The sequence below is a fragment of the Chiloscyllium plagiosum genome, unplaced genomic scaffold (genome assembly GCF_037043375.1).
Source record: "Chiloscyllium plagiosum isolate Xiang-an unplaced genomic scaffold, Cpla_swu_hap1 HiC_scaffold_9, whole genome shotgun sequence".
Taxonomy (NCBI): Eukaryota; Metazoa; Chordata; class Chondrichthyes; order Orectolobiformes; family Hemiscylliidae; genus Chiloscyllium; species Chiloscyllium plagiosum.
The window spans coordinates 19,917,200-19,932,190 of NW_028270147.1; the positions used below are offsets into that span (position 1 = coordinate 19,917,200).

General features: G+C 41.5%; 1 protein-coding gene across 2 annotated transcripts in view; it reads left to right on the forward strand.

Moving 5' to 3' along the window:
* cdc7 (cell division cycle 7 homolog (S. cerevisiae)) overlaps nucleotides 1-14,991 on the forward strand; it is a 97,821-nt gene that overhangs the window by 14,336 nt on the left and 68,494 nt on the right. For both annotated transcript variants that reach the window (XM_043698773.2, XM_043698774.2), the window contains exon 2: nucleotides 9,925-10,042. In XM_043698773.2, the coding sequence (XP_043554708.2) occupies nucleotides 9,934-10,042 (109 nt within the window). In that variant the 5' untranslated portion in view covers nucleotides 9,925-9,933. The remainder of the gene's footprint in view (nucleotides 1-9,924; nucleotides 10,043-14,991) is intronic.

A 14,991-nucleotide genomic window follows, 5' to 3' on the forward strand; every position in this document is an offset into this window, starting at 1 on the left:
ACCATTCCCTCCATCACTTCCTCGTCAGGTCCATGCCCCACCAACCCACCTTCCCCTCCCAGCACCTTCCCCTACCACTGCAGGAATTGCAAAACCTGCGTCTACACCTCCTCCCTCACCTCCATCCAAGGTCCCAAAGGAGCTTTCCACATCCGTCAGATATTTACTTGCACTCCCACACGTCATTTACTGTATCTGTTGCTCCCGATGTGATCTCCTCTTCATTGGGGAGACAGGACGCCTATTTGCAAAGCGTTTCAGAGAACATCACCGAGACGCCACCACCCTGTGGCTGAACGCTTCAACTTCCCCCTCGCACTATAGGTAATTTACCATAGCCAATCAATTTAATCTGCACATCTTTGAACAGTGGGAGGAAACTGGAGCACCCTACAGAAACCCATGCAGACATGGGGAGAAAGCCACCCAGGGCTGGAACCAAACCAAAGTTCCTGGTGCTGTGGCACAGCAGTACTAACCATTGTACTACCATGTCATAGAATGAAACACTTCTGCACTTTCTGGGCATGTCAATGACTGATCTACAGTCGTTCATCTGTATCTGCGAGAGTTCCATTCCATTCCCTTCAAATAATGAAATTTGACTGCGGAGGTCGTTAAAAATGGGTTAAAAATTAGATTTTTGACTGCGGCTGTTGATTTTTGGTTTTTGGTGTGGATAGTTGAATTCGTGGTTTCACTGATAGACATAATTTACTATACAGGTAGTTCAATGATTACCTGCTTTTCAGCAGTGCAATTTGGCTATAACGTGACAAGAATTAGGGAATGGTATTTTGGAGAACACTTAGCTCGGTTGGCAAAAGTATGATTTCAGCAGGGTTCGGTTCACGTGCTTCATTCTACGCATGCATAGTTCTGCACGTGTGCTGGTGTTCTTGTCGTTCTGCACATGTTCTGGTCTGCATGCCATTCTGCACATGCACCGCTGTCAGCTTCCATGAGAGGTACTGTAGAGCGTAGGTTTTTTTTTACAAATTTTAAATGTATTGTTTTCAATTTACTTTTGTTAATAAACATGATTTCAACCTTCATTCAGGCTGTGCTGTACTTTGCATTAGGCTTTTGGGTGATTTATGAGTGATGGTCAGTGATATCTTTTGTTGGTCTACCCCTAACCCTACTTTTCGCACAGGCCCCCTTAATATTTATATTAAGCGATTTTCTGTTTTGTGAGGTTTTGCTGGAATGCAACTAAGGTGTTATTGGAGAACTAACTGTACTTCGCTTTTGTCTTGGGGTTTTTCTGTTGATGATTTAAAATCAGAACATTGCGATGACCGGGAAACAATCCTGGGTCAACTGCTTGGACGGTAGCAATGCTGACCACTATACCACTATAACCCTGAATCGTTTCATCTGTCATTGAGAACAGTAGGTTTCTCACAGAGTGAAGGTTGGAGTCAAGATTAGAGTGGTGCTGGAAAAGCACAGCAGGTCAGGCAGCATCCAAGAAGCAGGAAAATCAACGTTTCAGGCAAAAGCCCTTCATCAGCAATGAGGCAGGGAGCCTCCAGGGTGGATAGATAAATGGGAGGGGTTGGTGGGGCTGGGGAGAAGGTAGCCAAGAGTACAATAGGTGGATGGGGGTGGGGATGAAGGTGACAGGTCGGAGAGGAGGGTGGACCAGGTAGGTGGGAAGGAAAATTGGCAAGTAGGACAGGTCATAGAGAGGCCTATACCGTATTTGGCCATTTCCTTTAAATACTTCTCTTACCAGATCCATTTTTAGCAAGCCTTGTCATTACAGTGAAGCTATGTTAATGTTCAGCCTATCAAATCCAGGCTAATCACTGCTTTCTTTGCCACGTTATTGACCAGATCCAAATTATCTGTCATGTTCATACCCATGGTTCTAATGTTCTAGCTTGCCACTCAGAGTTAGCGTCTTCAACAATCCATTCAAGTACATGGACAATGGCAGATCAGCACCAACTTTAAGCTGCTCAGTTTTTGAGGTGGATGCTGGCCGACTGTTGGGATATGAACTCTCAGCGACATCCTGTACCATCTGTTCATCATGTCATTCAAGTTGAGCTTCTCATTCATAACTGCAGTCTTGTTATGTCAACAATCTACACTGAAACTAGAATGCCCTCTTCAGGGTGTAAGCCTGGTAAAGTTTATGGAGGAAAGTAGCCAAAATGATAAGGATCTCCTCACTTAGTTGCAGACGTTACAGAGAAACTTACCAATTAGACGTATAAGTGGCTCCACTCCAGGTTTTTTTGCCTGGATTTACTCCCTTAGTCTTGAGGGTCTCCTGAAAGTTCTAGGGGCCATATTTTTAAAGTGAGAGGAGAAAGATTTAAAAGGGACCCGAGGGCAACGTTTTCATATAGAGGGTGATTTGTGTGTGGAATGAACTGCCAGGGGAAGTGGTAAATGTAGGTACAGTTAGAGCATTTAAAAGACATTTGAATAGGTGCATGAATAGGAAAGGTTTAGAGGGATATGGACCAAATGCAGGTAACTGAGGCTAGTTTGGCATGGACAAGTTATGCCAACAAAGCCGTTATCGCCGAGACCGGGCTTTTGGTTCATGTGTGGCAGGGTATGTCTACACAATAGCGTGCCTGCAGACTACATGTCTGAGGAAAGCTAAATCTCCTTTAAAATTGTCTGAAGTTTTAAACAGGAACCACAAGGAATTTGTTTTGGTTTGTCATCAATAGAAGATAGTGTTGAGGACTGGTTAATGACAGAGAGACAAAATCAGTTGGCTGTCCTTTTCTTCCAGCTGGTGGTGTAGACTCAGAGTGAGAAGTGAGCTAGCATACAAAAACAGGAGTCGTTCTAACTTTTTACCCAATGCTAAATAAGTCACAAAGCATTGTTGAATGCGCAAGAAAACTTCAAAAGGCTGGAAGAGAGAAGTGGAACCATGGGATTTGTTTGAGGTTATTGCAGGGCCATGGGATGGATTGGTATTGAAGAAGCTGTTCAGCACATCATTCTTTAAGTGTTGTAAATCTCAGAATCTACAATTGGGTTTGTTTTGGTCCCTGTAAGTGGATAATGTGCTGTGGTTCTTGAGATGATAACCAGGAGAGTGACCAGGATATACTGTATATTGGAGAACCTAGTTGTGTATAAGATGTATGCATTTGTTTGTTTATTTGGAGCAATACAGGCTTAAGTTAGCTTGATTTCTTGTCCATTTTGTATGTAAATATGGCTATTCTCAGCCCATGTCCTCAGCTGGACTGAGACTTCTGTCCTCATCATCTTGGCTTTTTTTATCTTTGCATTGCCTCTACAGTGACTTGAGAATGTATTTTCCTGTGTGCGTTCAGCTATGTGCAAAAATATGATAAATCAGTCATCAGAAAGATTAATTCCTCTTTCTTTCTTTTACCTTGTTGGATCTATTGATATGTTTTAATCAATCAAGAGTTTCTCTTCTGAGATAACGTGACTCGAACTGGTTTTTACTGCTCCAAGCAAAAGCATAGAGTCATGCTGGTGTTGTCACAAGGGGTTTTATTTAGTGTGTTTGATTAAAAACATCTTTAACAATGACTAGATGAAGGCAAGTTTATTTTTTCTAATAACTTGTTTAAGAAGTTCTTTTTCTTTTCTTTGGCTCATGTCCAACATAACTCCTTGCCAATCAAAATCAAGAGAGGGAATAGGAAGACACCAGTCACGTGTTGCGGTTGTGCAACACTTTTGTTTGTTTTTCTTTTTCCTGATGGAAAACTTCTCATGGGCTTAGAGGTTTTGGTCCTTTGCCCAAGATATGTGAAGGAGACTTACTGCTGTCCCTTTTTTTTTGAAGGCTGTCTGTTTGTTTTGAGTCTTTTTGGTTTCACAACAAATGCTGTGATTAGGCGTTTGAGGATATTTGTCTTTGCACCAGGGGAGCATGAGATGTTATACCACTTGATCATTTATACCTTTATAGTTGTGCAACATGTCACACAACCACTGTTTAGGGCAATGCATAAACAAAGCAAGAAAGTATTGCAATTTAGTGCTTTGGTTGTTGAATCAAAGGCAGTACTAGTAAATATAGTATCTTTGCAGTTGAGTCAAGTTCGCTAAGATTGTTAGATCTAAAGGTCTCACCTAGATTCTTCTAGATTGTTAGCCAGAATAGGTAACATATAGCCAGAATCTTTGTAACTGTTTGGAAGAAAGTGGCACTTTAGTCTCACCTGGGGAGTGATATGTTCTCAGGATTGATTAGATTAGATTAGATTCCCTACAGTGTGGAAACAGCCCCTTCGGCCCAACAAGTCCACACTAACACTCCAGAGAGTAACCTACCTAGACCCATTTCCCTCTGACTAATGCACCTAACATTATGGGCAATTTAGCATGGCCAATTCACCTGACCTGCACATTTTGGACTGTGGGAAGAAACCGGAGCACGTGGGGGAAACCCGTGCAGACACGGGGAGAATGTGCAAACTCCACTGACAGTCGTCCGAGGCTGGAATCAAACCTGAGACCCTGGTGCTGTGAGGCAACAGTGCTAACCACTGAGCCACCATGCTGCCCTTGTTGAGGCACTGAAGAAAGTCAGTCAGCCAATCGAGTCTGCATTGGCTCCCTATGGAGCAATTAGTCAGTCCTATTCCCCCACTCTATCCAAGTACCTCTGCAGTTAGTTCCCTCAAGCTTTTGTTTTAAAATCATTCCTCATCTTAGCTTCCACATGCAGGCAGTGAATTCCAGATTGTTGCTACTTGCTGTGTGATAACGGTTCATGCTTTCATTCCCTCTGCATCCCTTGTCCAGACTCTTAAATCTGGGTCCACTAGTCCTCCTACCATAAGTTACAGGATTTGCTTTTCTTCGTCTACCTTTTCTAAACCCATCAAAGTCTTGTACACTTATTATCAGAATTTCTCCTCAGTCTTTTGCTCCAAGGAACTAACTCCAGCATCTCCAAACTAATCTTTGTCGGTGAATTCCCTCGTTCCAGGATCCATTCTGGAAAATCTTTATTTGCACCCTCTGAAGGGCCTTGATATGTTTCCTGAAGTGTGATGCCCTGAACTGACCTCTTTATATGTCCAAAATAACTTTTCTGCTTTTGTACACAATACCTAGTAATAGAATTGGAGTGTGGTGCTGGAAAAGCACAGCCAGTCAGGCAGCATCTGAGGAGAATCTACGTTTCGAGCATAAGCTCTTCTTCATGTTTTTTTCCAGCACCACACTCTTCGACTCTGATCTCTGGCATCTGCAGTCCTCACTTTCTACCCAGTAATGAAGCCCCAGATCCATTATGCTTTACGAACTGCACTCTCAATGTGTTCTGCTGCCTTCAGAAATGATGGTCTGTTTTGCCTGTATACTTCTGTCACTTTCTTCACAATTGCCCTTCTACCAAAGTGTAACACCGATAGTGTCGTAGAACAGAGGTACCGAGGGGTGCATGTGCTTAATGCTTTGAAATTTGTCTCGCATATAAACAGGTTAAGAAAGCAATCTTTGGCATGCTTATCTTCATTGCTCAGTCCTTTTGAGTATAGGAGTTGAGGTTGTTCAGGACATGGGTGAGGGCTCTTCTGGAATACTGTGTCCAGTTCTGGTCACTCAGTTATAGGAAGGATATTATTATGGAAAGGGTTCAGATGAGATTTACCAGGATGTTGCCAGGTATGGGGGATTTGAGTTATAAAGAAAGGCTGGATAGGCAGAGACTTTTTTCACTGGCGCGTAGGAAGTTGAGAGGCGATCTGATAGAAGTTTATACCATAATGACAGGTAGAGGTAGAGTTAATGTAGTTGTCTTTTCCCTAGGATGATGGATTTCAAGACTAGCGGGCATTTTTTAAGATGAGAGTAGAAAGATTTGAAAGACATGAGAGGCAAAGTTTTTACACAGGGTGGTTTGCGTGTGGAATGAACTTCCTGAAGAAGTAGTGGACGCGGGTGCAATTACAAAGTTTAAAAGACATTTGGATAGATAAAAGAAAAGGAAAGGTTTGGAGGGATACTGGTCAGAAGCAAGCTGGTGAGACTAGTTCAGTTTAGGATTATGTTCAGTATGAACTGGTTGGACCGAAGGGTCTGTTTCCATGCTGTATGACACCTCTGTTTTAAATTTCACCTGCTGACTTTCAGCCCATTCTGCTTGCTTGCATATATTTTGTTCAGTTGATTGGTATCATTCTCACCATCAGAGACAATGCTTTGAAACGTTGAGGCGTGACAATTTTTCCAATATACAAGTCAATTATGTTTTTCCAAAAGAAAGGCAGTAGTTTTGGCATTAACACTTGAAGCATCAGCATCTTCTATCCTCCAGCTTAAAAAGCAACCATTTTAGCACAACTTGCTACCTTATGTCCTGAAGCCAAATTTTTCCAAGCTTACACTGATCCTTCTAAATCATGAGCCACAGCTTTGTTAACTGGCCTTTTATGTGACAATTTATCCAATATTTTCTTAAAATTCAATTAGTTTCAAAATAGTCATTGGAAAGGATAGAATTGATCAGAAAATTAAAGTTCTAATTGAAGGCCAATTTTGACAATATTAGAGTGGAATTTTGGAAATTTGAGGGAGAATATTCACAGGTAAAGGGGTGGTTGGGAAGTGGGAGGCCTTTAAAAGTGAGATAACAAAAGTTTATAGACAGAATGTTCCTGCTAGTGTGAAGGACAAAGCTAGTTCGTGTAGGGAATGCTAGATGAGTACATTATAGCTTTCACTCCACAGCACTCCTCCTTAATTCATTTCAATTCTGTAATAAAGGTTTGAAGTATGCATAGTCCCAGATCCATATGGATCTCATTAAGACATTTGAGAAGGTTCCCCATGGAAGACTGGTTAAAGGTTATTCTTGTGGAATACAGGGAGAACTAGCCATTTGAATACAGAATTGGCTCAAAGGTAGAGGACAGAGGGTGGTGATGAAGGGTTGTTTTTCAGACTGGAGGCCTGTAACCAGTGGAGTGCCTCAAGCATTGGTGCTGGGTCCATTACTTTTCGTAATATCTATAAATGATTTGGATGTGAACACAGGAGGTATAGTTAGTAAGTTTGCAGATGACACCAAAATTGGAGTAGTAGTAGACAGCAAAGAAGATTACCTCAGAGTCCAATGGGATCTTGATCAGATATGCCAATGGGCTGAGGAGTGGCAGGTGGAGTTTAATTTAGATAAATGCGAGGTGCTGCATTTTGGGAAAGCAAATCTTAGCAGGATTTATACACTTAATGGTAAGGTCCTCGGGAGTGTTGCTGAACAAAGAGACCTTGGAGTGCAGGTTCATAGCTCCTTGAAAGTGGAGTCGCAGGTAGATAGGATAGTGAAGAAGGCATTTGGTATGCTTTCCTTTATTGGTCAGAGCACAGAGTATAGGAGTTGGGAGGTCATGTTGCTGCTGTACAGGATGTTGGTTAGGCCACTTTTGAAATATTGTGTGCAATTCTGGTCGCCTTCCTATTGGAAAGATGTTGTGAAACTTGAAAGAGTTCAGAAAAGATTTACAAGGATGTTGCTACAATTGGAGACTTTGAACTATGGGAAGAGGTTGAATAGGCTGTGGCTGTTTTCCCTGGAGCGTCAGAGGCTGAGGGGTGACCTTATAGAGGTTTATAAAATCATGAGGGACATGGATAGGATAAATAGGCAAAGTCTTTTCCCTGGGGTTGGGGAGTCCAGAACTAGAAGGCATAGGTTTAGGGTGAGAGGAGAAAGATACAAAAGAGATCTAAGGGACAACATTTTCATGCAGAAGGTGAGGCATGTATGGAATGAGCTGCCAGAGGAAGTGGTGGAGGCTGGTACAATTGCAACATTTAAAAGGCATCTGGATGGGTATATGAATAGGAAGGGTTTGGAGGGATATGGGTTGGGTGCTGACAAGTGGGACTAAATTAGGTTGGGATATCTGGTTGGCATGGACAAGTTGCACCAAAGAGTCTGTTTCCATGCTGCACATCTCTATGATGCTATGGCTTGCCTGATAAGCTGGCGTTGCCAGTCAATTATTTTTCTGGTTGAATGCACTATTATTAGATCACATCAAATACTTAGATGCATTAACCTGTTGTTTTTGTAACACTTCCTGGTGTGTGCTTGCTGTGTCTTTTAAAGTGCTCTGTTAATGACTCATAGATTGAAGTTCAACTATAGAATTTAATGTTTTGAGCACTCTACTGCAAACTGTATGTAATAAAATTTATAGATCAGAATTGCTTTCTTTGGTATGTAACATTATGGTGCAATTTAAACTAGGTTATTCCAGAGTGTTTGAGTGCTATGTCTGAGTCCATTCGAGCACTCGCTTGAACATCAATATCGAAGGATTAGCTTTTTAACTTGCCTTTTCTATAGCTTTTGCTGGAGTTAATTAGAGTCTTTGCCATGAGATCCATGTATTGCATTGTGGTTGTATTAGTGGAAAGCTTTCTTTATGGTGAAATTTAAAGATTTTGTTTTCCATTCCTAACAGCAATAACTGGAAAAATTATCATTGTTATACAATTGATTTTGAAGTCCTAAATATGGTGAGGGAAATAGAAACAATTTTCCTGTGTTCCTTTGACTTGGACACATCTTTTGAGTTTATACTGGGAAAGTTGCATTCTAGTAATAGAGGAAAGGGCGTGATGCTGTTCAGTAGTAAACCTAGCTGAGAATGAAAGTTGAAAATTCTGCAAGCACATGGTTTTCCAGTCTGCATGTGAAACAGAAAAGATGGGTAGGTAAGTGGGCATTCATAAAAGTAGAGCTGTACCCTGAAATGTTAACCCACTTCTTGTCTTCTGCCTGTCAGCTCGTTTTCCAGCCTTTCCTACTTTTGCAAGTTGTCAATCAATGTCAAGTACTTGTAGTTTTGAGGCAGGTAAAAAGTAAAGCATCCTCTGCTTTGCTGCAGAAGTATGCCTTGGCTCAAACTTAGAAAGAAGTGACATTTTCCATTTCCTATATTGGTAATCCTATGGCTTCCATTGAGTGAGATTGCCAAAATAGGAGTAGTTCAAACTGTGGGTTCCCACATACTAATTAATGAGTTGAGATTAGTCAATCTCATTTCATTTCATCAATGAGTTTCTTTTATAATCCCTTTTCATCACATCACAAGGACTATGCAGAGCAATGATGTTTTCATTGCTCAGGGGGTGCAGGCTTATTAGGATCATGTGTTCAATGGGTCTTTTGAATATATTTTTATAGCAGTCAGAGCAATACTACCCAGCTGGAATGCTTAACAGTCCTAAGGTACTGGCCAAGAACTGATTGACCGTGTATGAATGTGAATTTCAACGTTATACAAGTAATGAACAACCTTGGGAGTTGAAGTTGCCATGATCTGGTAGAGAAGCAGATATTTCATGAATCTGCCTTGAGCTGCTGGGTGATTATAGCACTAATGCCATTCACTGATGCAGGAAGTTTACACTTTTTAAAGTTACACCTCCCATTTTAAAAAGAAAGTTCCCTTTTGCAAAGCTAGGAATATGATATAAACCAAAATGTCTACAGAGCAATCAACACACTGGTACTAGTTTTTTTATTGCTTGTTGTTTCCAGTTTCTTCTTTAAATATAAAAAATATTATTAGTGCTGTATTGAGTTCCACCTGTTAGTTAAGACTGTTTCTCTTGGTTAAATTAATATAACTCTAGCTGCATAAAATGTCCACATCATGTTGCAAAATAACTGCTCCCATCCAGACTTCGCTATGCATTGTGCACAATGGACAAACTAAATAACCATATAAAATCTAAATTGTCCAGGGAAAGAGCTGAAGGGTGTGTATGAGTAGGTATATTGAATTTTCTTTCAGGGACCCTTCGTATGTGCATTGGGCCTAATGGTCTTTTTCTGTGCTGTAAATCTCTACTGGACTTTGAAATAATAATTCTCCTTTCCTGTGAAAATTATTTCAGTGCATTGCCAGTTTTTAACTACTGTTGTGCTCTTTTTTTCAGGGAGATACCATGACAACACCTTTAGATAGCTTGTCAAAAGATGCCATCAATCTGACTCTGCATAATCAAATGAAGAATGATTCTGGTAAAGAAAATGAAGATGGTTGCAAACTTTCAAGTAAGTTCAGTGAAGTACAGATAGAATGCATTTGTTTCTCCTTCAAGGGTTCCTGAAGCTTTTATATTAAACATAAATGTTGGCATTCAGATTGTGCAAAACTTACATTAAAATTGTTATTACTTGGTCTTTGGAAATGCTCAATATTGATCAGCCAACAATCAGAACAACCTGATGCCTCTCATCAGTGGTCAGTCACAAGCCTTGGCAGTGAGGACCAAGTTGTTACAGGATCAAATGTCTCCAACTAAACGAAGAAGCCTTCATATGTTGAATTTTCCCTGAACCAGAAAAGGAGACATGCTGTCAATTTTTTTTGTCTTGAATTCAATCAGTACAGATGCAAGAATGCCAAATTTCAAAAGTAGTAACAATTTAAACTGCATGCAAAAAAAGTGCTGATTTGTTGACAGGTTGATTCTGTTTGGCCATGGTGTTGCCATGTAGATTGCATGAAGGAACTGTTGTCTTCCACTTTATTTTTTTAATTCAGAAAAATAGTGCAGTGCCTGGATATATTCTTTCTTCCTGCAGAGGACAAGTCCTTGTGTATGAATATATGTAGATTCTAGCAAGCACATGTGAGCAACACCATGAGCCCAACTCATAATCTTAAATCGATTCTTGGTTTAATTCATAGCATGTACACTATTTCGGATTATCAGTTGTGCCTGCAATGTGACCAGTTATACTTAGTTGAATCTACGTACGTTCCTACACAAGTATCTGTCTTTGAAATTTGATATTCTTTCGGCAGTCTGATGAGTGAGTGCGGGATGAATAGCAGATCTGGGCGCCACAATGTAGGAAGGATATATTTCCTCGAGACAGTGCAGTATAGTTTTGCAGGAATAATACCTGGATTTGGGATTTTGTTATGAGGAGAAATTCTATAAATTAGGCCTGTTTTTTCTGAAATTTAAAAGGGGTGATCTAAGTGAAGTCTTCAAGATATTATCAGGCAAAGACAGGGTAAGTAAAGAGAAACTATTTCCACTGTTTGGTGATTCTAGAACCTGCAGCATGGTCTGAGAATTAGGGCCAGACCACTCAGGGAAGATGTTAGGAACACTTCTTTAGGCAGAGAGTATTAAATGTTTGGAGCTCTTTTCTCCAAACAGCAGTTGATCCAGTGTCAGTTGTTAATTTTAAATCTGAGGTAGATTTCTTTTTGTTAAGCAAAGGTATTAAGGGATATGGGCCAAAAGCGGGTATATGGAGTTAGGTCACAAATCAGCCATTCATTGAATGGTAGTACTGAATGCCTATTCCTGCTCCTCTCTTCCTAAAATCAGCCCCCCCGAGTTATGAATTACCAAGCAATTATATATCGAATTGTGCCATCTTGCAACCACTCTGAGAAATGGTGAAAAGTTCCTTGCAAATAGTGTGAATGGATTACATCTCAAAAAATATGACTCTTTTTAACCACTGTTGCTAATGTGCAATCTGCAAAAACACAGCTAACACAATGTTGCATGTTTTTGCTTATTAGAGCTGTATTCAGTTTAAGGCAAACCATGTGCTGTTTATCCTCAGTTAAAATATATAGACTATGATTTGCACCAGAATTTGATTTTTAACTAGTTTTGATGCTTCAGACGTTTTTAAGCTTCAAACTACCATGTTTAGGGGCTGTGGTACTTGCATAGAACAGCAGTGGATAAGTAGAAATAACATTGTAACTGATAAGTACAAGAATTTATTGTTCTCTCTACAGATAATGAATATAAAGGTAAAAGCAAAATGAATTAGTTGGAAATTGTGATGGATAGGTTCTGTGAAAAAACAGAATTTTTAAGAATACAATCTGGACTTTGTTTATAGCATAGAGTATCAGTTTATACTTACGTGACTGCACATTGGCAAGTAGTTAATCTGATTGTATCTCGATGAACAAGGCCACATAATGTATGGGAAGACCATCACCTGCACGTTCAACTCCAGTCATAGTCATACAGCATGGTAACAGACCCTTTGATCCCCAACCAGTCCATGCCAACCATAATTCCAACCTAAATTAGTCCCAATTACCTGCACATTTAATAAGTTCTTAGCTGATCTGCTTGTGTTTTAAATAATATAATCTCATCTATTCCTGATGTCCTTCAATTCCCTTGCCTAGCAACAACCCATGTACTTCTGCTTGAAAAATATGCAATAGAGATGGAGATTCTTGGAGAGGAACTTCTAGTGCTTAGACTTGACAGAATGCATGGCACCAAAGGTAAAGTAATTAGAAGAGAGGAAAGGGATGTAGGGCTGCAAGAAATTTCAAGAGTAGGGAAAGCAGTGAGACCAAGAGGAGATATGAGAGTTTAGATGAAAAGTTTAAATGAGAAGTAAACAACTCAGCCAGCAAAGTAGATGGTGGATGGGATTCAAGACAATTTAGGACACAGGCAGGTTTCTTGTGAGCATAATACGGGAGGTATAATGGAATTTAAAGTAGCTCAGCAAACTGATCATGGCATGGTATTATGTGAAGACATTCATGTGGAAGGAGTTCACAGGAATATCGAGTTAGCAGGGGACAGCCAAGGGATTGTCAGGAGGATAGATGTGGTTCTCTGCAGCCCGAGCTTTGTTGCATACCTGGCACCACTTGGACTTCACCAGTTTCTTCATCCCCCCTCCCCCCACCTTGTCTCAGCCGGATCCCTCCAGCCCGGCACCGCCTTCCTGACCTGCAGTCTTCTTCTTGACCTCTCCGCCTCCATCCTACTCCGACCTATCACCCTCACCTTGACCTCTTTCCACCTATCACATTTCCAACGCCCCTCCTCCAAGTCCCTCCTCCCTACCTTTTATCTTCTCCTGCTGAACACTCTCTGCTCATTCCTGAAGAAGGGCCTGTGCCCGAAACGTCGAATCTCCTGTTCCCTGGATGCTGCCTGACCTGCTGTGCTGTTCCAGCAATAAAGTTTCAATTTTGATCTCCAGCATCTGCAGACCTCACTTTCACCACTGGCCACAGACCTCCAGTCCAAAGATCAGCCGTCCACCACCACCCTCTGTCTCTTGCTTGTACGGCCAATTATATATCCAATTGCCAAGCTCATCCTGAATCCCATGCGATCTAACTTTACTAATTAGTCTACCATGCGGGACCTTATCAAATGCTTTACTGAAGTCCAAGTAAACAATATCTACTACTCTGCCCTCATCTGTCGTCTTGGTCACATCCTCAATAAACTCAGTCAAGTTAGTGAGTCAAGGTTTTCCTCACACAAAACCATGCTGACTGTACCTAATCAGTCCTCTCCTCTCCAAATGCATGCAAGTCCTCCCTTTAAGAGTCTCCCCCAACAACTTAACCACCACTGATGTCCGACTCTCAGATCTAGAATTTCCAGGTTTCTCCTCACAGCCTTCCTTTAACAATGTCACAATGTTAGCCACCCTCCAGTCCTCCAGTACTTCACTGGTGTTTATGGATGATACAAATGTTTCTGCTAGGGGCCTGCAATTTCTTCCCTAACTTCCCACAACATCTTTTAGTTGAGTGTGGCTTTGACATCAAGGGCTGTCATTCTCATCTAGCCTATGGAATTCAGCTGTTTTGTCCATGTTTGAAACAAGGTTCTAAATGTGGTTAGGAACTGAGTGGCCCAGGCAGAATTCAAACTGGGTGTCACTGAGCAAGTAGCTGCTGAGCAGGTGCTGTTTAATGACACTATTGATGATACCTTTCATCGTTTTTGCTGATGATCAAGAGTGATATGGTAATTGGCCGGATTGGATTTGTCCTGCTGTTTGTGTATAGGACACGCCTGGTCAAATCTCCACATTACCTGGGAGATGTCAGTGTTGTGACTATTGATTGAGATTTAGGTCTATTGACGTGTATCTAAAAATCCATTGAAAAATGTTTTATCGCATGTTATATGCAAAGTGTCACCATCTTGAAGCACTGAATTCAATGCAAGATTTTGCTGTAGTAGAGTTCATCTTTCTCTCCTGTTCTTTCTCTATTGCTCCTTCAGTTGCTATTTGACATTAGCTGGAGTGTCTGAAAAAGACTCTGGGCTCTCGGTTAGGGGACTCCACTACTGTCACAACTGCAATTGCTGCCTCCAAGTTGGAGCCAAGGGTCTGGGGATACATGGGCTCTGTACCTCCTATTTCCTGTCCAACGCTCCTCTAAAAGCTGCCACTAGTTGCAGGGATCTTCTGTCGTCTCTTTTGCTGATGCTTCCACTTTTTCAGGTGCCCAGGCCGAGCTGAAGACGTGGAGTCTTGACTCAGTTTGTGAGTCTGGGTCAGGGAAGTTGGCCAGGGACCTGCTCCTTGTTCTCAGAAACCCTGGGCTGGGATAGAGTCATGTCAGCCTCATCCTGATGTTGCTGCCACTGCTGATGTAGGCCTCGTCCTTAATTTTTCACTCCGCCTCAGCCGCCACCATTCTCCAGGCTTTAAAGAAAATGAAGGGAGAAGAAATAAAAAGAGCAAAAGTAAAAAGAAAGAAAGCGGATGAGCCTTGGGCTCAGCCTTGCTAGTCTGCTGCCACCTTGGAAATGTCTACTGGAAGAGCTTTGGTAAAAACAATGACTGCAGATGCTGGAAACCAGATTCTGGATTAGTGGTGCTGGAAGAGCGCAGCAATTCAGGCAGCATCCGAGGAACAGTAAAATCTACTGGAAGAGCTTAGCTAAGGAGTGGCATGTCTGGAGCACAAATCTTTGGTACTGTTTGTGGAATGTTGTCAGGGCCCATAACCTTTGTGCTCTCCGTGCCTCTCGTTGTTTCTTTTATCACATGGAGCAAATGGAATTGGCTGAAGTCTGGTATTTGTAGTGCTGGGGACCACTGGAAGAGGCTGAGATGGACCATCCACTTGACTGAAGATTGCTTCGAATGTTTCAGCCTTGTGATTTGCACTGATGTGTTGGATTCTTCCGTCATTGAGGGTGGGGATATTTGTGAAGCCGCCTCCTCCATTGAGTTGT